Source organism: Cebus imitator, unplaced genomic scaffold (genome assembly GCF_001604975.1).
Source record: "Cebus imitator isolate Cc_AM_T3 unplaced genomic scaffold, Cebus_imitator-1.0 Scaffold238, whole genome shotgun sequence".
NCBI lineage: Eukaryota > Metazoa > Chordata > Mammalia > Primates > Cebidae > Cebus > Cebus imitator.
Genome location: NW_016107553.1, coordinates 2,104,595 through 2,128,580, shown reverse-complemented (window position 1 = coordinate 2,128,580; position 23,986 = coordinate 2,104,595). Strand labels below are relative to the sequence as shown.

The 23,986-nt window shown below is 40.8% G+C and overlaps 1 protein-coding gene across 11 annotated transcripts in view; it reads right to left on the bottom strand.

Annotated features, from left to right (window-relative positions):
• Window positions 1-23,986, bottom strand: part of CPEB3 (cytoplasmic polyadenylation element binding protein 3) — a 246,448-nt gene that overhangs the window by 179,143 nt on the left and 43,319 nt on the right. For 5 of the 11 annotated variants that reach the window (XM_037727733.1, XM_037727734.1, XM_017498201.2 and 2 more), the window contains exon 1: window positions 18,929-20,195. In XM_037727733.1, coding sequence (XP_037583661.1) covers window positions 18,929-20,119 — 1,191 coding nt within the window. In that variant the 5' untranslated portion in view covers window positions 20,120-20,195. The other 6 variants (XM_037727736.1, XM_017498193.2, XM_017498195.2 and 3 more) reach the window with 4 other exon arrangements.

Genomic DNA, 23,986 nt, shown 5'->3' with positions numbered 1-23,986 from the left:
TTGGGGGGAAATAGGGGAGGGACAGCAGGGGTGGGGAGTTGGGGAGAGATAGCATGGGGAGAAATGCCAGATATAGGTGATGGGGAGGAAGGCAGCAAATCACACTGCCACATGTGTACCTATGCAACAATCTTGCATGTTCTTCACATGTACCCCAAAACCTAAAATGCAATAAAAAAATTTTTTAAAAAAAGTAAAACATCTCATTAATAATTTTTATATTGATCATGTGTTGAAATAACATTTCATATATAGAGGTTAAATAAACATATTATTAAAATTAATTTCAGCCAAGCATGGTGCCTATAATCCCAGCACTTTGGGAGGCCAAGGTGAGAGGATCACTGGAAGCCAGAAGTTCAAGACCAGCCAGGACAACATAGGACTCTATCTCTACAAAAAATAAATAAAATTTAAAAATTAATTTCACCCATTTCTTTTTACTTTTCAAATGTGCTACTAGAAAATTTAAAATTACCTATGTAGCTTGCAGTATGTTTCTTCAGACAGCACTGCCACAGATTTCATGGTAACTCTGCTTAAATTTCTGCATTCCAAAGTTAAGACTAATGACTATTTCAGCAACTAAGCCAGTTCACAAATTTTACTAATCCCTACCCAAATCTTGTTTACTTATGCCCTAAAACCACCTTATTAGTAACCCCAGGCCCCAAAACCTTATTAAGTACCCTAACTTCTCCCATACTAAGACACTCTTCCTTCTAAGACACTCCTGAGGCTGTCAAGGTAGTGCTTGCTCAGCAAGTTTATGAAACTCAGTTTTATATAATGTTTAACAAATTTCCCTAGTGGTCTTTACATGGGGCTTTAACAAAAGTCAATGAATAAGAATTGTAAAATAAAATAAGTTGTGTTGGCGATTCATTAAGTTTAACAGACAAACAATGAAGAATGTTTTGAAAAGGGCAATTTATAAATAAGTTGTTCTGTCTAGTGATTTAAATTACCAAAATTAAAATCCATGCTTATAGCAATCTATCTTATTTCAGTTCCTGGGATGATAGAGTAGGAGAACAAAAGATTAACGTAGAAACAACAGGCATAATATATCAACTTCATGGAAGCTTGAATCTTAAGAACAGGCTATAAACATGTCCTAAATTTTTTAACTTTGTAGAACCTTACGATATTTATGATTTGACACCTAACTCCTGACTAGTCTTTAAAGCAGTAGATTTTAGGTGAAACACAAAACAAACATGGCCATCTCCACTACTTTTCTAACAGTCTCAGGACTCATTAGAGCACTATGTTAAAGCCCAACAACTAGGGTAACTCTCCTAGTCTAGAGCTGATTATAATGTAGCAAATTAGCTGAAGGTTACCAAATCTCCCCAGTACACAGTAAATTACACCCTGCCATTTTGACTGCAATTGATGGTCAGATTTAAACTCCAGAAATATAGAAATAAAGGTCATACTTATAAAAAGCCAAATTTATCCCCCAAATCACCAAATAGAAAACAATACATATGACTCAACATTCAACTTTCTACCAATGCGAACATATAATCTCAAGCAACACACAACCATTTTCATTTTCCCCCAAATAGTTACCCATCCCACCTGCTATGGTCTGAATGTCCCTCAAAATTCATGTCTTGAACTTAATCTCCATTGTGGTGATACTAAGAGATGGGGGCCTTTTGGGAAGTGATTAAGTCATGAGGGCTCTACCCTCATGCATGGATTAGTGCCTTATAAAAGGGCTAGAGGGAACCAGCTTAGATTCTTTTTGACCTTCTGTCCCTCTGTCATGTTAAGGCACAGCATACTCTTTGGATAATGCATCAAGGCACCATCCTGGAAGCAGACAGCAGGCCTTACCAGACACCAAATCCAACTTTGATTCTGGACTTCCCAGCCTCCAAAACTGTGAGGAAATAAATTTCTGTTCTTTATAATTACCCAGTCTGTGGTATTTTGTTATAGCAGCACAAATGGACTAAGACATCATTCTATTTTTCTTTCTTTTTTTTTTTTTTGAGACAAAGTCTTGCTCTTTTGCCCAGACCAGAATGCAGTGGCATGATCTCAGCTCACTGCAACCTCCTGGGTTCAAGTGATTCTCCTGCCTCAGCCTCCTGAGTAGCTGGGATTATAGGCGTGCACCATGACGTCTAATTTTTTTTGTACTTTTAGTAGAGACAGTTTTGCCATATTGGCCAGGCTGCTCTCAAACTCCGGACCTCAGGTGATCCGCCTGCCTCAGCCTCTCAAAGTGCTTGGATAACAGGTATGAGCCACTGCGCCTGGCTCAAACTTATTTTAACAATTTCTCTTCAACTTTCCCAGCATTTCCAACATTAGTAAAAGATTTTTTATAAATTTTAATTTTTAATTTTTTTTTTTTTAGACAGAGTCTTGGTCTGTTGCCCAGGCTAGAGTGCAGTGGTGCAATCTTGGCTCACTGCAACCCCCAATTCCTGGGTTCAAGTGATCCTCCTGCCTGAGACTCCCAAATAGCTGGAATTACAGGCATAAGTCACCATGCCTGGCTAATTTCTGTATTTTTAGTGAAGGCGGGGTTTCACCATGTTGGCCAGGTTGGTCTCCAACTCCCGACCTCAAGTGATCTGCCTGCCTTGGCCACCCAAAGTGCTGGGATTACAGGCACGAACCACCATGCCTGGCCAAAGATTTTATTATTTTTTTCTTGAGACAGAATCTCGCTCTGTCGCCCAGGCTGGAGTACAGTGGTGTGATCTCGGCTCACTGCAACCTCTGCCTCTCGGGTTCAAGCAATTCTCCTGCCTCAGCCTCCCTAGTAGCTGGGACTACAGGCGTGCACCACCAAGCCCAGCTAATTTTTGTATTTTTAGTAGAGACGCAGTTTCACCATGTTGGCCAGGATGGTCGCGATCTCCTGACCTTGTGATCCGCCTGCTTTGGCCTCCATGCCCAGCCGATTTTTTTCATTTAATAAACAAAGATATCAGATGCTCTCCAAATCCTATAAAACCTCAACTAAAACATCAGAATAAAAATCCTTTAAAAAAAATATATTTTGGTGGCCAGGAATGGTGGCTCATGCATGTAATCCCAGCACTTTGGGAGGCTGAGGGCTGCAGATCACAAGGTCAAGTGATCAAGACCATCCTGGCCAACTTGGTGAAATCCCATCTTTACTAAAAATACAAAAATTAGCTGGATGTGGTAGCACGCGCCAGTAGTCCTAGCTACTCAGGAGACTGAGGCAGGAGAATCACTTGAACCTGGGAGGCAGAGGTTGCAGTGAGCTGAGATCGTGCCACTGCACTCCAGTCTGGTGACAAAGTGAGATTCAAAAACAAACAAACAAAAAATACATATAAATACACACACACACACACACAGAGTAAAAATCCCAACTTGAAAGCTATGCAATGATGACAAAAACCACTATGGTGGCAACTGAATATTAATATATTTCATTAATTTATCAATATGATGATTCACAATAAATTCTGCAACTTTGGCAGCCTTCCTTTCATTTCCAGCATGCTTCTCAAGTCTCTCTCTACCATCAATGAGTACTTCAGAAATCAAATTAAATTCATATTAACAACAAATGATCATAAATGACCACTGACAAAATAGTATTCCAAAATCAAAGAGGCTGGGTCTGTAATTCCAGCACTTTGGGAGGCTGAGGCAGTTAGACAGCTTGAGCCCAGGAATTCGAGACCAGCCTTGCCAAAGTAGCAAAACCCCATTTCTACAAAAATTACAAAAAAATTATCTGGGTGATGGTCCACACCTATAGTCCCAGCTACTCAAGAGGCTGATATGGGAGGATCTCCTGATTCCAGGAAGTCAAGCCTTCAGTGAGCCATGACTGCACACCACTACTCTCCAGCGTGGGTGACAGTGAGACCCTGTCTCAAAAAACAACAACAACAAGGCTGGGCCAGTGGCTCACACCTGTAATCCCAGCACTTTGGCGGACCAAGGCAGGAGGATGATGAGGTCAGGAGTTTGAGACCAGCCTGACCAACATAGTGAAACCCCATCTCTACCAAAAATACAAAAATTAGCTAGGCATGGTGGTGTGTACCTGCAATCCCAGCTACTCGGGAGGTTGAGGCAGGAGAATTAACCTTGAACCCAGGAGGCGGAGGTTGCAGTGACCCAAAATTGCGCCACTGAACTCCAGGCTGGGCAACAGAGGGAGACTCTGTCTTAAAACAACAACAACAACAACAATAAAAACTCAAAACAAAATCAAAGAGAAATTCTGACTTTTAGATCACTGATAGGACTTTGACATTACATGGTTTACTGAAAATGTCTCCTACTCGATCTTTACAGGATGCATGGATATATGTGTATATGTGTATGCCTAAGTATATAAAAAATGAAGACATCAGTCTGTGTTTTAATGAAAACCATTACAAGCATAGATACTGTTCTCCAGCCTACCCACAAGTGAACTACCCACAGCAGGCCAACATAAACTGTTGAACAAAGACCCTTTGTGAATCCTATGGAGTAAGAACAATAGAGGCTGTTGTAGGGTGCACTATAGCTTGAAGAGGTACTCTCATTCACTCCAGGGCCTGACCTCACAGCAGTTCCACTTCCACCCTTTTCTTTTTTTCTTTTCAGACAGGGTCTCAATCTGCCACCCAGCGGGGAGTGCAGTGGTGTGATCACGGCTCACTGCAGCCTCAACTTCCCAAGGCTCCCATGAACACAGACCTATAGTGCTTACCTCTTCTACACAGTTTATCTTTTTATAATACTATTGTAAAAAGTCATCAGTCCAGATTATTAATAATATATGCAATACAAATTATGCTGAACATACTTTCTTTGATGGTTTAAAACGAACAAGAAGTGTCTTCAGTGCATCATGAATATTATGATCATGCCGTAAAAGATTAAAAGATTGGGTTTTGAACTTGCTTATGACACCCCCTAGAAGAAACTTCTTAATATAAATTCCTAATGTCAGCTTACTTGCCTATGGCTTGCTTGCATAAAACTGGAATATAAAATGGGCAACTTTCATGGATGTATAAAATGGCTGCCTTTCAAAATATTTAATTATTGTAACAAAAACTGAAGCATCCTTTTACCCAGCTTTGTCATCTTTGCTGAAATCTTCACTGTCTTTCAATGTTCTTTGATGTCTCAGTATTCAATACATTGTCTATTATTTATGTCCCACTAACAGAATATGTCACCTCAACCCCCTTGTCTGCTTCAACCTTCCATTATACCTCATAATGTGAAGGAATATATTCACTATCAAGAGACTTTTCTGCCTTTAATCCTCACCGCAGGCCTTAAATTTTTTACCTTAAGCTGTAATTTCCTAAAAGTTGTTTTCTACTTTTCACATATAATGAATCTCAGCCTAAATCAGAATATCAGATATCCTGTTACATCTTAAAATGAAAATTTTGTGTTATACCTGCATGATTCATCTACCTTAAAATAGCTACTCTGGAATAACATTTCATATTCTAGATCACACCAGAGCTGATAGGTAAAATAGAATCATCTACAATGGCAAATAAGTAGAAAACAGGCAATAAGCTCTAAAATGTTAACTAAATGATTTTATTACTGGCCGGGCGCGGTAGCTCACACCTGTAATGCCAGCACTTTGGGAGACCAAGGTGGGCGGATCACAATAAATAATAATTTTATTACCTTCTGATGAGCTCATGTCTTTGGAATGTTGAGAAATTCTAGATCAAAATATGATAAAAATCAATCTCCAGGCCAGGCACAGTGGCTCACATCTGTAATCTCAACACTTTGGGAGGCTGAGGTGGGCAGGTCGCCTGAGGTCAGGAGTTCAACACCAGCCTGACCAACATGGCAAAACCCCATCTCTGCTAAAAATACAAAAAATACAGTGAATGGAGTTTTAAATTCTAATTTCCTAGGCGTTACAAATTTAACATTTTAGAAGATTTGGGGCTGGCTGGGAGACTGATTTATTTTTTTTTGAGACGGGTGTGTTGGTACATGCCTGTAATCCCAGCTACTTGGGAGGCCAAGGCAGGAGAATCGCTTGAATTTGAGAGGCAGAGGTTGCAGTGAGTCGAGATGGTGCCACTGCACTCCAGACTACTGGGTGACAGAGTAAGACTCCGCCTCAAAAACAACAACAACAATAAAAACTTTATTTGTTCATCCGTAAGAAGCAACTCCTCATCCATTCAGGTTTTACCATGAAACTGCAGCAATTCAGTCACATCTTCACATTGTACTTCTAATTCTAGTTCTCTTGTTATTTTTACCACATCTACAGTTACCTCCCCTACTGAAGTCTTGAGCCTCTCAAAGTCATCCACTGTAATCACCTTCTTTCAAATTCCCATTAATGTTGATATCTTGACTTTCTTTCATTAATTGTGCATGTTCTTAAAGGCATCAAAAATGGTGAATACTGGCCTGGTAGTTCACAGCTGTAATATCAGCACATTGGGGGGCTGAGGCAGGTAGATCACCTGAGGTCAGGAGTTTGAGACCAGCCTGATCAACATGGTGAAACCCCATCTCTACTAAAAATACAAAACTAACCAGGTGTGCCATGCCTTTCTTTAATCCCAGCTACTTGGGAGGCTGAGGCAGGAGAATCACTTGAACCCGGGAGGCAGAGGTTGCAGTGAGCCAAAACTGCACCACTGCACTCCAGTCTGGGCAATAAGAGCGAAACTCTGCCTCAAATAATAATAATAATAATAAGCATCTATTACAGCTGAAGCTTTCTGCTGTGGTCTGAATATGGTATATCCAAAATGCACATGTTGAAATTTAATCCCCAATGTGATAGTATTAAGAGGTGGGGCCTTCAGGGAAGTAATTAAGTCATGAAGGCTCTGCCTTCATTAATGGGATTAGAGCTTTTGTAAAAAAAATTTAAAAAATAAAAAGAAAGAAAAAAAAGATGATTGGCCTGTAGTCCCAGCTACACAGAAGGCTGAGGCAGAAGGATAGCTTGAACCCAGGAGTTCAAGTCCAGACTGGGCAGCATAATGAGATCCCATCTCTTAAAAGAGGGAGAGGGAGAGAGGAGACAGATTGTTTGAAGGGTGTGTGTTTGCCCCTTCTGCCATGTGAGGACACAAAAAGAGGCATCATTCATGAAGCAGAGAACAAGACTTTATCAGACAATGAATAGGCTAGGGCCTTTATCTTGGACTTGCTAGCCTCTAGAATTGTGAGAAGTATTAAAATTTCTATTATTTATAAATTACCCAGTCGAAGACATTCACGTAACTGACTTTCCAGATTAACCTCTGAGTTTTATCTTCCCTATAACAAATATCCACAGCACATTCAACACCCGTGACCAATAAGCCCATAAGTTTCTGTCCACCAGATGAATTGCAAGCTTACCTAGAGATGGTACAGGTTTGTCTCCAAACTTTTTTTTTTTTCTTTCATTTTTTGTAGAGATGGGATGTTGCTATGTTGCCCAGGCTGGTATAGAACAACTGAACTCAGTAAATCCATCCACCTCAGCCTCCCAAAGTGCTAGAATTACAGGTATGAGCCACTGCACCCAGCTCTAAACCTTTTTAATGACAGAACTACTGTAATTATGTGACTTAAATATATGTAAACCAATGCAATGAATGCCAAAATAATTTTTTACAAAAAATCATTTGAATTTGCTAGATTTGAATTTAGAAAAAGCTAGATCAAAAAAGCAATTAGTTTTCATTTATTCAAAAAGTTATCAAAGTTCAGCAGGAATTTTCTCAGCTTTGAAGAGAGAAAAAGGGAAATTTTAAGAGATGTCTACATTTTTTGTTTGTTTGTTTGTTTGAGATGGCATCTGGCTCTGTCACCCAGGCTGGAGTGCAGTGGTACAATCTCAGCTCACAGCAACCTCCGAAATTCTTCAAGCAATTCTCCTGCCGCAGCCTCCTGAATAACTGGGATTACAGACGTGCATCACCACGCCCAGCTAATTTTTGTATTTTTAGTAGAGATGGGGTTTCACCATGTTGGCCAGGCTGGTCTCGAGCTCCCTACCTCAGGTAATCCACCTACCTCAGCTTTGCAAAGTGCTGGGATTACAGGCATGAGCCACCACACCTGGCCAGATGTCTATGTTTTAAAATCCTGAAACTTTGCACTGGGTGCCATGTAGCAGTGCTTTTACTCCTATAACTCTTAACCATTTTTAAGTTATGAACCCCTTTGAAAATTTAATGAATGTCACAGTTCACCTCTCTCCCTGGAAATACAGAGGGACACATAAAATGCAGTTCTGGTGGCTCCTGTACCCTTTTCCCCAACTCTACCTCAAAGCTCATCAACCTATGACTCTATACACCCCAAGCCGCAAAGCATTTCATCATCTTTATACCCATTTAGAAAACTAAGCCCTGTATTAGAACAGCAGAACTAAATTCCAAAAGCTCTAATTTCAACTTTGGTAAGAACTTATTAATGATATCTCAGACTGGCTAATAACATCCACTGATTTCTCGGCAAGTTTATTCAATTTAAATAATAAAGGATGACGGGTTTCATTGCTTTTATTGCCTATGATCCTCCCACATGATTGACTGGTTGGAATTCCTTACTGTTCTCCGCAATGCCAGGCTATAACCCACAAACAAGATGACTAATCAACTAACACATACTCTAATTCTCAGGGTGCAATTTAGGAAAATGAGGCTAGAGTCAGAAAAAGCTCTTGACTTAGAATGGTATTTGTTTCCTTTCTAAGATGTAGTGTTTTAATAAGTAGTCCACAAAGTAATCTATCCTAATAAGGTTTTCCTTCCCACACATTAAGAATCACACAAAAGCATGGGTGGGTTAAAGCTGTCAAATCACTTGTTCAAATATACCCAACACAAGGCTTTCCTTTCTGAAATTCCTCCACTTTAAAACACACCTGATTTATGAGTCATCAAAATTCCAATCTGCCCCTATTAACTATTTCCACCTCTAAATCATTTTCTCCAGCTGCCTAAACCAAAAACATTATCTCTCAGCCTTTCCCCCATAAACTCATAAACTTTACTGGTCTTCACTATTTTAATTCTCTGCATATCTAGGTTTTGTTTCTCTGGTCCAAAAAAGAAAAAGAAATTTTCCACTTCACATTGCAAAAGAGAGGTGCTTCTGGGTATATTTACCTCCTGCCTCCTTTAATCGCTGCTTATTTGAAACCTAAGAACTAGGACTCCTAGAGTTTGAGTAGGGCGTTAGATTGTCAGATCACTAAGATGTTTCCTCTGAAGTATTCCCTCTCATCCCTAATCAGCCCTCAAACCCTACCATCTTTAAGATGGAAAATTATTTGCCCTTTACATCTCTGCTTTCCAATCTCACATGCCTGGAATTAATGACTGCCTCAATGGGCCCACTATAACCTGTTCTTTGTCCAACAAACCAGAAAATTCCCTCATTAATTAAAAAAAAAGATTTTTTTTTTTTTTTTAGAGATAGGGTCTCACTCTGTCACCTAGGCTGGAGTGCAGTGGCACAATCATGGCTTACTATAACCTCAAACTCCTGGGCTCAAGCAATCCTCCTGCCTCTGCCTCCTGAGTAGCTGGGACTCAGGCACGTGACACCACGCCCAGCTAATTTAAAAAAATTTTTTTATAGAGACAGGGTCTCACTATGCTGCCCAAGCTGGTCTTGAACACCTGGCCTCAAGCAATCCTCCCACCTCAGTCTCCCAAGGTACTGCAAATACAGTCATCAGCCACCACACCCAGTCTTCTCCTTAATATTTCTAAGTGTTATTGTCAGAGTTATCCTGACTCTCATTCTAGTCCATTCTATTGTTAATAACTCGACATGACAAGTTAGAAACAAACCAAATCACCATAACAAGATAAATTAACTCCAAAAGAATGAGTTGATCAATGATGAAGAGATAAATAAAAATCTAACTCTTAAGATATAAGCTAGTGTATCCATTTATTGGCGGTCATAAACTTTTTATGTCAAAGCAAGAAATCTGCTTACTTCTTGGCATACCAAATCTACATATATGAAGTCACAGGCCACAACTATGGGGTGTCCACAAAGTCTGGGAAATGTAGTATTTTATATTTTCACACATTGAAGATGTCCTTTATAATATTATGTATATTCACTTATGTTTCCATATTCTATCGATGATATCTTGTACAGAAATACCAGAATGGGCTAGAATGAGCTGAGTGCAATGGCTCACGCCTGTAATCCCAGCACTTAGGGAGGCCGAGGAGGGCAGATCACCTGAGGTCAGGAGTTCAAGACCAGCCTGACCAACATGGAGAAACCCCGTCTCTTCCAAAAAAATAAAAAATTATCTGGGTGTGGTGGCACATGCCTATAATCCCAGCTACTGGAGAGGCTGAGGCAGGAGAATTGCTTGAACCCAGGAGGCGGAGGTTGTGGCGCCAAGATCACACTATTGTACTCCAGCCTGAGCAACTAGAGAGAAACTCCATCTCTCCATCTCAAATAAATAAATTAATTAAAATACTAGAATGGAGAATCTGTTGCAAAAATGTTAAATATACCACATTGCAAAGATAAAGGACAAAATTATAACTTGGTTTAAATGTTCATTCATTCATTTAATGAATACCTACTAAGTGTCAGGCACTTCTAGACACTGATTGACTTGATGACATTGACCATTTAATTAGTTGCACTGAGTTACTGCAGACAGGGGGGTTACTTGTTTTTGATCTTGACCTTGAAATGAGTTTGAATGCTTGAGGAATGAAGCTATTTGGCCACACAATAGTCCTATGCATACATAATCAGTACACAGTGTTTCCTTCCCTTTGTGTGTATTAATTCTATGATCACTTCAAATAATATAAAGGCTGTTTTGTGACCATTTGTCTCTCTCCTCTGAGTCCTGCCAACAAGCATTTATATAATAATATTTATTATTTCTGAGAATTATATAATAGTGCTTCTTAGGAGAGAAAAGTAGGCTTTATTCCAAGATGCTAAGTTACAGTAGTACTTTAATTCACTAGTACTTTTCTATTTCAAGTTAACAAAATGCAAATATCAGAATGGTTTCACATTAAGAAGTTTAAACGCCCAGAACCATAAAGAACACTAAAGGGTGTGAAAACTAAATATAGTAGAACCGAACTATAACAGGTGAAATGCAGCATTTGAACCCTCACGGAAGAAGCTACCCACAAAGTATAAAAACCAGCTGTAGAAAATACCTTGTGAGGCTGGTTTCTACTGCAAGTACAGCAACCTCCCCAGGAAAGCCTCCTATAAGTTATGGCTATATTACCTTAACTCTCAAGATCAAAACTTGAAGCTCCATCCTGAATTCTATCTCTGACAACCACACTGACTGCAGAGAGTAAGGTATGGCCTCCAGGGAAAAGGTGGTAAGGAGTTTTAAATTAGACCCTTGATATCTCCAGAACCATCAAAATCAACCCAACCCTTATAGCAGACAGAAAATTAAGAGTATAAGCATTTCTCCTATCACCACTTAAAATGTTCATGGATCCAGGAAAACCCTTACACTTACATTGGTGAGTCAGCCATAAGCACAAGCAGAGAGTCACACATCTCCAATATTAGTGTGACATAAGTCTATACACACTCCTAGTCTTCAGATAACCACGACTAGCCTTCTAGAATAGGCAGTCACCCTAATATACAAAGTGCCTTTTGATGTTCTTCCTTGCCTCTTTCTAGCCCCTCTCCTCTAATATGCCATCACCTACTGTTTAGCTTTGGACTACTGAATATCAATATTTCCTCTTTTAAACTCTAATTCTGACTACAATTACAGAAGTTAGGCAGGCATCCAAGAGCCATAACAGTATTCCTATAACAGTATCTAATTTTCAGAACACTTTGTACACATTCTCTCACAAAGCAAACCCTGAAGCTAGGCTCCCTCTCCCCTCCCACCTCCTCATTTTTCCTTCCATCCACTCTCTCCCCCAACTCCCTCCCACCATTTTCACAGATTGGGAAAAAGAATCAATGGATAAGTGACTTGACCCCATCACTAGTGACAGAGTTAAGGCTTTAACCAGTGTCTTCCTTACTCCAAGCTTCATGGGTTGTCCACTACTGTATGCTTCCCCCATCTAATTCATATTGCAGTAAACAAAGCACATATATATATTTTTTGAGATGGAATTTCACTTTTGTCATCCGGGCTGGAGGGCAATAGTGCAATCTCAGATCACTGCAGCCTCTGCCTCCCAGGTTCAAGCAATTTTCCTGCCTCACTCTCCCGAGTAGCTGGGATAACAGGCACCCGCCACCCGCCCAGGTAATTTTTATATTTTGTACTTTTTTGGTAGAGACAGGGTTTCACCATGTTGACCAGGTTGGTCTCGAACTCCTGACCTCAGGTGATACACCCATCTCAGCCACTCAAAGTGCTGAGATTAGAGGCGCGCCCGGCCAACAAAGTATAATCTTTTGATACCTGTGGATCAAAATACTATTAAAAAAAAAATCAACTTAGCAATGAAAACCAGTTCCAACTGGACAAGTATTACACCTCACACAGCCCTTAAAATACATCAAAATAGGCTAACCAATGGAGAAAGCTCTGTAAGTAGAAATTTGTGTCTTTGTCAGAGGATATATAAATTAGATTTCTAAGAGGGTTCTTTTGTACTAACTCACAATTAGGTCATAAAGAGTTTAAACAAAGTTAACTACTTTTCAACATGCAATTTTGAAGTATATAGTTTTATATTATTAACGTTTCTAGTAGCACAAAAACCTAATATTTCCTAACCAACCCCTCTTTTAAATGGAAAATAGATAATGTGGTTTTGCTGGCATTCATATCAGCTATGTCATAACAGGTTCTGAAACAGTTTGTGGGGTTGAATGGACCTTAAAATGGTTTTGCATTGGAACAGTAGTTAAGAAACCAACTAGAGAAGAGTCTTAAATCTAGGTCATACTATTCTTATTCAAAAGGAATCATAAACAAGACAATTTATATTACCTCCAGAAAAGATGGTCTTAGAAAAAAAGAGGGGCCAGGTGCAGTGGCTCACACCTATAATCCCAGCACTTTAGGAGGCCAAAGCTGGCAGATAACTCAAGGTCAGGAGTTCAAACCAAACCTGGCCAACATGGTGAAACCCCATCTCTACTAAAAATACAAAAACTAATGGGGCATGGTGGTGCACACCTGTAATCCCAGCTATTCAGGGGGTTAAGGAATAAGACTTTGTTGAACAGGGAAAGCAGAGGGTCCAGTGAGCCAAGATCATCCCACTGCATTCCAGGCTGGGTGACAGAGCAAGAGTCTGTCAAAAGAAAAGAAAAAGGAACACAAACTACTTGAAAAATATTGATATTTCCTAAAAATATGAGTAGGCATATTTGTTTTGTTTTTTAAATATCATTTATATTCTCATGAATTCATGTAAGGAATTTCCTATTATTGATAACCCATCAGCAAAATTAATAAAGTTATATTTAACTAGACATGTCATAAATATAAAACTTCCCACAACCACCTTTAACTTAGGAGTAGAAGGAAAAAAAAAAAGGATAGGCAAGGTTGGTGGTTCATGCCTGTAGTCCCTACACTTTGGGAGGCCAAGGTGGGCAGATTATGAGGTCAGGAGTTCAAGACCAGCCTTCCAACATAGTGAAATCCCATCTTTACTAAAAATATAAAAATTAGCCAGGAATGGTGGCATGTGCCTGTAGTCCCAGCTGTTCAGGAAGCTGAAGAAGGAGAATCACTTGAATCCAGGAGGTGGAGGTTGTAGCGAGCCACGATCGCACCACTTCACTCCAGCTTGGGCAAGACTGAGACTGTCTCAAAAAAAAAAAAAAAAAAGGATAGGGATAAAGGGAGAGAGACAGACAGAAAGCATGGAATAATTTGAATTTTTTTCCAAATTAAATTTGAATCCAGGCAATCTGCTGCTAAAGCCTGCTTCCGTGACAAATTATCAACCTGAACCTGGGTAAGTCATTTTCCATGTTGCGACTTTGATTTCATCCTCTGTAAAATGAGCAGAGTGGTCTACAATATTACTATAATATTCAAAGATATATAAAGTAAACAGAAAAAAATCATAACTGTTCAATCTTCATGGTAGTATATTTACAGTTACTATATTTTTTTCATTTCTGCAAATACAAAATTTTTTAAAAACACAACTTCCATGCCAGGCGTGGTGGCTCACACCTGCAATCCCAGCACTTTGGGAGGCCGAGGCGGGCAGATCACAAGGTCAGGAGTTCGAGACCAGTCTGGCCAACATGGTGAAACCCCGTCTCTACTAAAAATACAAAAATTCGTTAGCTGGGCATGTTGCTGCATGTCTGTAATCCTAGCTACTTAGGAGGCTAAGGCAGGAGAATTGCTTGAACCCGGGAGGCAGAGGTTGCAGTGAGCCACGATTGTGCCACTGCGCTCCAGCCTGGGTGGCAGAGCAAGACTGTCTCAAAAAAAATAATAAAAAAATAAAATAAAAACACAACTTCCAGTGTATCTCATAAGGTCAAGTACAGATTCAGTCTAGTTTCCTACATCAACACTGCACTGTTAAGTGATGTATTAGAGGTAGTATAGTCAAGGGAATAGGAGCCATGGGCTCTGGAGGCAACTTTGCCAATCAGTGACTGTGATCTTAAGCAAATAGTGTGAATGCACTGAACCACAATTTACTTGTCAATATAACAAGGATAATAGGCCAGGTGCCATGGCTCACACCTGTAATCCCTTTGAGAGGCAAAGACAGGCGGATCATGAGGACAGGAGTTCAAGACCAGCCTGACCAACATGATGAAACCCCGTCTCTACTAAAAATACAAAAATTAGCTGGGCATGGTGGCACACTGTAATCCCAGCTACTCAGGAGGCTGAGGCAAGAGAATCACTTGAACCCAGAAGTCAGAGGTTGCAGTGAGCCGAGATTGCAGCACTGCACTCCAGTCTAGGTGACAGAGCAAGACTCTGTCTCTAAAAACAAACAAAACAAGGATAAAAATAGTCCTTCTATGTCAAAGGAGCTCCTATCTCAAAGGAGTTCCAGTGAGAAACTACATGTAAAGTGCTTAGCACAGGGTCTGGCCCATAGGTAAATGCTGGATCATCACATTACTACAATGACCAAAGGCTCTGGATCGTGAGAGTACCATCAGATAGGAAAAAAGAACAAATGGCATTACACCGAAGTTTGGGGCTATTTAGAATGCACTGTATGAAAAATTGGTAATCCACTTTGGTAGGCCAAGACAGCACATTATCTGAGGTTAGGAATTCAAGACCAGCCTGGCCAATATGGCAAAATTCCATCTCTACTAAAAATATAAAAATTAGCCAGGTGTCATGGCAGGTGCCTGTAATCCCAGCTACTCAGGAAGCTGAGGCAGGAGAATCACCTGAACCCAGGAGGTAGAGGGTGCAGTAAGCCAAGATCACACCACTGCACTCCAGCCTAGGTGACAGGGTAAGACACCAATTCAAGAAAAAAAAAAAAATCAGTAATCCATACTATGACAAGATCATGCACAGCCTCTGGTCACCATTACAGTAACAATAATCATAACCCTACATTTATGGGAAACTTTACTATGAGCCAGGCACTGTGCAAAACACTTTATATTTAGTTTTACATTTTAACTCGTATGAAGCAAGAAACTATTATTATTCCCATTTTAGAGGTGAAGAACTTGAGAGGCAGCATGTTTATATAATTTGCTCATGATTATAAAGCCAATAACTGGCAAAGCAGAGATCTGAATCCTGGCAATCTGCTGTCAAAACCTGCTTCTGACAGAAATTATTAACCTGAACCTGGGTAAGTAACTTCACGCATTGAAAGACTTTGATTTCATCCTCCGTAATATGAGCACGGTGGTCTAGAATAGGTGTTCTCAAAAGTCCCTCCTAAACTTCTCTGGACAATGATGCTATTTAAATCCAAATTTTCAACAAAAAACAAAGTATCTCAGCTCTAGTCCTTTTATTAAATAAGTAATTGCGGGTTTTGCCATTACTTTTATGGCTACATCACCAAGATGCATCAGCCTAATAGAAAACTTCACTAAGTCCCTTTGCATGAAGTCCAAAGAGAATCTTACTTAAAATGAATTCTATCTGACAGCTCTTGCACTACATGGACACTAAGGACACATGCAACAAAATTAGCCAAAGCTGTAGGACCTGAATTCAGTCATTCTACCTCTCAGGATTTCAGCTTCTTTATCTGTAGAAATGAAGTGACTTTTAGATACAAATAATCCCTAAGAAAGCAGCCACCAAAACCCAAGGAAACCAATCAGGTTTATTAGAACCAGAAAGTATTATAGTTTGTAAAATCACATTCAAATACACTGATTCCTTTTACAAGGTAAACCATGTAAGTAAAGCTCCTCAAAATCTATTGTGTTGATAGAAACTGGCAAAAAAGAAGCAGTGTAGGACAGAACGGGTTTCTTTAAAAATTTTAACATACATTAGAGTAGATCACTATAGAAAGCCTCTTTTATTAATAGCTCAAAAAGTCTATTAAAAAATAAAGTTGGAATAAACTGATTTAAATAAAATTACATTTACCAGAATATTTTGAAAAAGTCATCAGAACTACTTAAGATATTTTCTTCCTTTTTTAGAAAAACTATTTCAAAAAATGCACATACACAAAATTCTGTACACAAGACTCAGGTGTTCTTTGTTTCTTAGACAAACTTGATACAGTTATCAACACAAACCAAGTCTGATAATATTCCGGCCAAAACACAACCAAGTTCCTCCTCTGATCCTAAAATTGCTTCAAAACCCTAAGCTCCATTTTATGAAAAAGAAATGAGACATAATGTATATGTAATTTTTCCTGAAGCCAAATAAATAATACTCAATTTCCAATCAAATCTGTCCTCTTACAAAAATGGATAGCCATTTTTGCCTATCCAATAGCATCACCAGGGGTGGAAAGAGAAGAGACCGAACTGAATCCAGTCCATTTGGCTCTTACTAGCATCATTGGTGAATGGTTTGCTGAGTAACAATTGGCAGTCCCTATACTACTTGTCAATATCAGGTTTGAGTAAATGATGTGGATTTAATCTCCCCTAATCCCCATTCTAGTAGATAATTCACCAATAGCTAGTTGTATTCAGAGTCATCTCCTAGAGAAAGAAAACAAGATCTATCTACCTTATCAGCTCCCAAAACCCCCTGTAAGATTTTAGGTTATCCTGTAAGACTGAACTCCAGTAGCGAGTATGAGAATAAAGAGAGGAAATGTTAAAAAAAAAAAAAAAAAAAGAGGGCCTCTCCTACCAAATGTAGCTTCCCTGCTCTACCACCTCCAAAAATAAGCACATAAATTCCAGAAAGCAAATTCCTCCTTTTCTCTATGAAACTAACCCCATCTTGCAACACCTCTTCATTTTATTAAAATAAGCAAACTTTAGAATAGGAAGAAAAATACCTTAATGTTAAAATCTTCCATTCCTGAAGGACCCTTGTGAAAATTCCTCGTGAAGATCCTCTCGTTAAAAACTCTCATATACACAATTTAGAGGTATCAGGGACTCCCTTGAACTGTCAAAAGTTAAAAATCATTACTCTAGCCTAGAGAGTCATGTTCTTCTCAATAACCTCATCTCTTCTTCGTGAATGGGAGCCACTCCAAACATCTGAAATGTAGAGATGAAGGCTGCAACTGTACCTGACACTATACCTCTGTCAAATAGTCAGTTCTCCCATCTTTTAGCACTCCTCAAAAGATTTCTGCTTCATTTCCTTGACCATCCAAATTGGGTCTTGTCAGAAGCCTTCCCCGCTCGCCTTTTTCTTTCTTTAACTGGGCCTAGAAGCTTACAGCCAAATCAACTTCTAAGTGAAGGATAAGTGTTTGCCTGGGAGCAAAAGCCACCCGTGTACACACACCCATACTATGCCTTTCCAACCCAAGATGCCCAGGACACTGCCAACTGCTATGGCTGTGGACTGGATCAGAAAGCAAGAACAGAAATAAGGACACTCTTCATTTCCACCTTTTTGTCTGGGGCACTTCCTGAGTTTTTCATTGGCATTTAACACCAAGACACAAGATTCATTTTTCATTAAAATTGCAAGACTTTCACTTTGCCCAGTTTCAAATGATGTAATTGATCTGTATTGTCTTCTTAACCCAACTGGTGAAGGACACTACAGCTTTAAATATTTCAGTGCTAGCTAGCAAAGAGACTCCATTGCAATATGGCTCTGAAGGTCACGTCCTATTGTCTCTTACCTCCGGAAAAAAAAAAAAATCCTTCTTGTAGGTAACATGGAAAGGATTGCCCTTAGAATTTCCACTCTTCCATCTCCTTCCCTTACACAGTTGCGGGTGTTTATTGGAATCTCACACTCATAATTTTCCCAGCAGGGGCAATATGCTGATTGTTATTAATGATTCTAGCACCTTAGCGAGACATAAACACACGTGTTCACATTAGTTTAATTGAGCATATGCAACCATCTGAAATAGCACCACTCAAGGGTTGTTAACCTCTTTAAGATTAAAGCCAAGGTGGTTTGGGTGTGGACGGCTTGCAGGCGGAACCCTGAGCTCAGGATTGCATAACCTGCAATGTGTAGCTACTCAAAATGATAGGAATCTCAGCCTACTCATCCTGGGACTATGCCGGCACCTTGCCATACGCTTGCAGCTTTACTGTCAAACGAAGTCAAAATAAGAAGTACAAACGCCATGAAGGAGAAAATAAAGTAAAAGAAAAAGTGTTTTCTACCCTGAAGGGACGAATACGATTCCTCCAGCAATTACAATGTTCTCCCAATCTCATCCCCTGAGAATGGAACAGCCCCAGAGAACTGGAGGCTTCGAAAAGGGGCAGAGGAGATGGACATTGCTGCCCTTTTAAAATAAAAACGGGTTGAGGATTAAAAGTCAGAGAAGGGGCAAAAGGAGCCGGGCAGGGGAAGGAGTGTGCAGGTGCACCAGAGCATTACCTGAAATGGCAACAGATTGTTACCATTATCGGTCCGGAAAGCATTATCCTCCATCCAGGACTTGGAGGTGAGCGGCGCCGCACGAGGGAACTTGGGCGGCGCGATCACGTTGCTGGAGAAGGGCTTTTTGAGCGGCGAGATGGGGTTGAGCGGGGAAGGCACCCCGACACCCACACCCACACCCACACCGACCGCCCGGCGAGGGTCCCGGCCCGCCTGCAGGCCGCCCCAGGGGTTAGACGGTGCGCTCCAGGCTGCGTTCACACTTTGGTGCGTGTTCCAGCTGGAAGAGGCCGACGAGGCGGCGGCTGCTGCAGCAGCGGCTGCAACCGCCGAAGACGAGGACGGCTTGCTGGTCATGATGGGCTGGTGGCCGTAAGCCGCGGCGGCACTCCTCTGTGCGTAGGGCGCCTGGCTGGGGCTGGCAGGCGAGCGGCGCTGCTGCGGGGGCTGCGCCTGTGGGGGCTGCGCCGGCTGTGCCGGCTGAGGCGCCGGCGGCGGCTGCTGCTGGTGGTGCTGGGTCTGCGCCAGGCCGATCTGCGGGGAGAAAGTGCCTCCGAAGACTGGGTTGACATGGTGCGGGAAGTTCTGGAAGAGCATGGTCCCGTTGACTGGGGTGATCCCCTGGAAGAAGCTGTCCTCCACCGCGTTCGTGGTCCCCGTGGACCAGGTGCTGCCGAAGGACGGCGACAGCGACGCGCCCGGCGCCGCGGGCTCCTGAGGCGGCGGCGGCGGCGGCTGCTGAGGGGGCTGATGGAAACTCAAGCCTGGCAGAAGCGGTGATTCCATCTGCATCTTGTCTGGGCCGTTGGGGGCCGGCGGGGCAGCGGCTGGGCTGAGGGCCGGCACTGCGCTGTTTTCCTCCGGCTTGGGGGTCTCTGAGGAGAGGGGCGTGGACGGGGCTTCGGATATGCTGGACTCAGGCTGGGGCTGCTGTTGCTGTTGCTGTTGCTGCTGCTGCTGCTGCTGCTGCTGCTGCCGCTGCTGTTGCTGGGGCTGGGGCTGGGTTTTGCTTTTGTCCATCAGTAAATCATCCTGCATGGTTTGCGCAGCTGAAACGGGAAAAAAGAGAGACGCGTTATTGTCAATGTGATCATTAATGTCCCTCGCTGAAGCGGGCGGGTGTTTTACTTGCGAAAATCCATCGCCACGGCTACTAGCCAATTGCAATGCAAATCCATAATCTCCCATTTAGAAGAACAGGTCGCGCTGTTGGGTGGGGGTAGGGAAGGTGCCGAGCAAGGTCTCTAAAAATACTGTGAGAGCGTCTTCACCCTTTCAGATGTCTTGGTTCCTTTTCTGTATTAGTGAGAGATGTACTTATAAGACAGAAAGACAGCAATTTCGCCACGTCTCTTTTCCCTTCACCGGAACTCAGAGCGTTCGCCCTGCAATGAGAAACTGATTCTGGTTCCTGTTTTTTCCCAAGCACCACCCTCCCCCAGTTATTTGCATACGTCAATAAATACTGCTGCGTCCTTCAGCAAGGTTAAAAAGACACCGCACACAGGACCCTTTCTTCTCCCTTCCCCAGCTCGAACACTTAAAAAAAAAAAAAAAAGGCAGTATTAGCCCTCTTGATTAGCAAACTGCCTTCTTGCGTCGATAATTGTTTCATTTAGCTGCAGTGAACCACGAGGGAGGAAATCCTTGGCATTTGTTAGAAGGACTCAGCTGCACAATCATTCTCTGGCCTCCCAGTAGCTGCAGCTACTCCATTTTGTTAGGAGACAGTTAAAAAAAAAAAAAAAACGTTTTTAAAGAGGTAAAAACCTACTGAAACGTTTGGAACTGCCTGCTTCTTGTTACTCTAAGGATTATGGTTTTACTGCTTATTCCCCAATTTTCTTGTCTCCAACTCAGCCGCACAAGAGATTTCTTGGCATCTCAGTGCTTCAGGTCTCAACAGGAGCCTGAGAATTTCTCTGCAGAGTGAAGAAATGCTTCTGGTTGGATTTAAGGTCAGAGAGTGCGCGCGCCCCAGCGAGCCAGCGCCTGTGAGATAGGGTGGGGGTGGGGCTTTAAAAAATCCCTCGGAGATTTAAGTAGACAGTCAAGATAATTCTGGGGTTGCCAGATTTTCAATTTTGAATCCTCCTGCTGCTGCCTTGGTCACAAGACTTTGGCAAATTTAGAAGCCATTCTCTTATCACTAGTATTAGCAGCAAAACACTATGGTTTGAAGACCCTTAATTACCATATGCTAGCAAAAGTGTTAAAAATAGAGAGTACAAAGTCCCAAATTCTTATACATTGTAATTATAGTGCATTTCCATCACTGCTTCATTTAGCCATATAAGGAGTGTATGGTATTTTCCATTTCACATACAAGGGCTATATTCACCTCTACCATACAGCCTGTTTTCTTATTCAAGGATGAAAATTACTAATCACTCAAAGCCTGGAGATTGCCGTACATGTAGTTAGCTTGTCCTTAAAACATGTTAATTGCTTTAAATATGTGAATATTACGGTGCTGAGATCCTGAAAACAAATATTTTTGAAATGTTAAAGGAGTATATGACCAAACATATAATTATTTTTAGATGATGATTCAGTACAATTGCAACAAAGTTATTAATAAATGTATGCAGTTACTTAATTAACCCAGATACTTCTAGAGGAATCCTTCTCAGGACACTTGTGAGAAGGCGTTCAGATACATACACATCCTCATGATAATAACTATTGTTAAAATCAGTGTATCAGATAATGAAAATATTAACTATTATGCAAAATTATCAGATAAGAAATGGGATTAAAAGTAGTTATTTTATTAAAGACTATCATTAAAATGGTTCATTAATATCCTTTATTTCAAAGTTTCATACACAAAATATGAAGAGCCTTTAGCTCTCCACTATTTTGTGTATGAAAATTCACAGCCACTTCACTCTCCCTTCTATTCCTCATCCCCCTGCCATTCCTCCCTTCACCCTCTCCCAGGGAAAAAACCCAACTCAATATAATATACAACACAGATTGTCGGCTACTACCAATAAAATCTATTTAAGAGATTACTTTTATGTTCCTCAGTTCCCTTGGTCTAAAACAATAGTTTTGATCAATATTGTAAAATATAATACAAAGAGACAAACGAAGCTTGGATTCAGACAGCACAAAGTTCTATTGGTGCCAAAGATGGTCATAGAAAGAGACATTTTCATACTTGGTTTAAACAGTGCTGCAGTAAACCATTATAATCTGGGATTTGAGTCACTTCCAGTGAGCTAGAATTGTCTCTATAATAGCCATATCATCATGGCTGAAATAGGCATTTGATTATAATTTTAATATCACTCTGCTTTTCCGATTGCTTGACTCAAGGCTTGTTGTTAATGCCTTCAGATTAAACTACATGCTCTTCGTGGAAAAATTAATGCTGTACCTCAGCAAAAAAGCCAAAAAGTAAGCTGCACTCAGAACATTTTATAATAGCTTTAATCAATATTAATATATTCATTGAATTTTTAAAATTTTACACTAGGAACACCTATTTCTCTTCTCAACAATCCTGAAAAATGTAAATTTCACTTTCTGCATAAATTCACTATGTCAAGGTCAAGACACACCTTTAATAAATAAGACCCTTTCAAACAAAAGGTAAGCAATAGATTAAGATAATATTTACAAAGGTAATATGCAGTGTCTCTCAGTAACTGCCTGTATAGTTTGTTTTGTGTTCTTGGGGTTGTTTCTTGGTTTTTGGGTTTTTTTAGTTTTGTTTTTGCTTATTTACAGCAAACTGAGAAATAGATACCTTCTTCCCCTCCCCCACCACACACAATAGATACTCTTTTACATGCAATAACCCAATTTCAAGTAAAAAAATCTTAGTAGCAGTTACCTTTGAGTGTCCAGTTTTTAAGAATCGATAAAATTTTAAAGTATACAGTATTAATTTTCTTCTTTCAGGTTGATTATGTGACCGCTCTGGCAAAAGCACTTTGACAACTGTAAGAAGAGAGGGCATGCGCAAACAGGGAACTGTGGGGGCTGAAGTCCTTCACAAGGTACTCGGTCTGACTTCAGCACGTTCAGCCGGGAAAGGAGGAAGTCTCACAAATACAGATCCCGAGGGGAAAAGGTTGTGTCCTGATTATAATATATTCTCCTAACCAATCTAAATCATGAGTTGTTGAAATAAAAGGGAGAAAAATAAACTGGTTTTTCAACTTGCCATAGGAAGCCAGGTTAAAGGGAAACTGAATTGTAGTACTCAGAATAAATAAACCAAGCAGAGCTACCTTAAATGGTTAGAATGGTAATGACTGGGTAGCCAGCAATAGGAATCCTACTAGAAAGAGACTGGGGTGGAGAGGAACAGGCAAGGGAGGGGTAACTACTGGAGAATCTTAGATACTTGAAATTTAACCATACATAAACACTTAAATTTTTTTTTTAATTTTTCAGCAGAGATGGCATAAAAGAATCACTTTTAATATAGAATTTAAAAACACCTTAATATGAAATGTGATATTAACCCTGGAGGTCAGGTGAAAATAGATTTAGTCACAAATTTTTGATATCCACCAGATTTCTTTGTATTTTAGTTTTCAATGCAGGAACAAATCACTTATTTTAAAATTGTACCTGTTAAACTCTGAATCAACTCATTTCTTTATTTTTATGTGTCAAAATAAAAGTCTATTCCGGGTGTGGTGGCTCATACCTGTAATCCCAGCACTTTGGGAGGTCAAGGTGGGCGGATCGCAAGGTCAGGAGTTCCAGACCAGCCTGGCCACTGCGGTAAAACTCTGTCTCTACTAAAGATACAGAAAACTAGCCAGGAGTGGTGGCACCCTCCTGTAATCCCAGCTACTCAGGAGGCTGAGGCAGGAGAATCGCTTAAACCCAGGAGGCTGAGGTCACAGTGAGCCGAAATCGCGCCACTGCACTCCAGCCTGGGCGACAGGGTGAGACTCCATCTCAAAAAATAACAATAAAAAATAAATAATAGGTCGGGCGCGGTGGCTCAAGCCTGTAATCCCAGCACTTTGGGAGGCCGAGGCGGGTGGATCACGAGGTCAAGAGATCGAGACCATCCTGGTCAACATG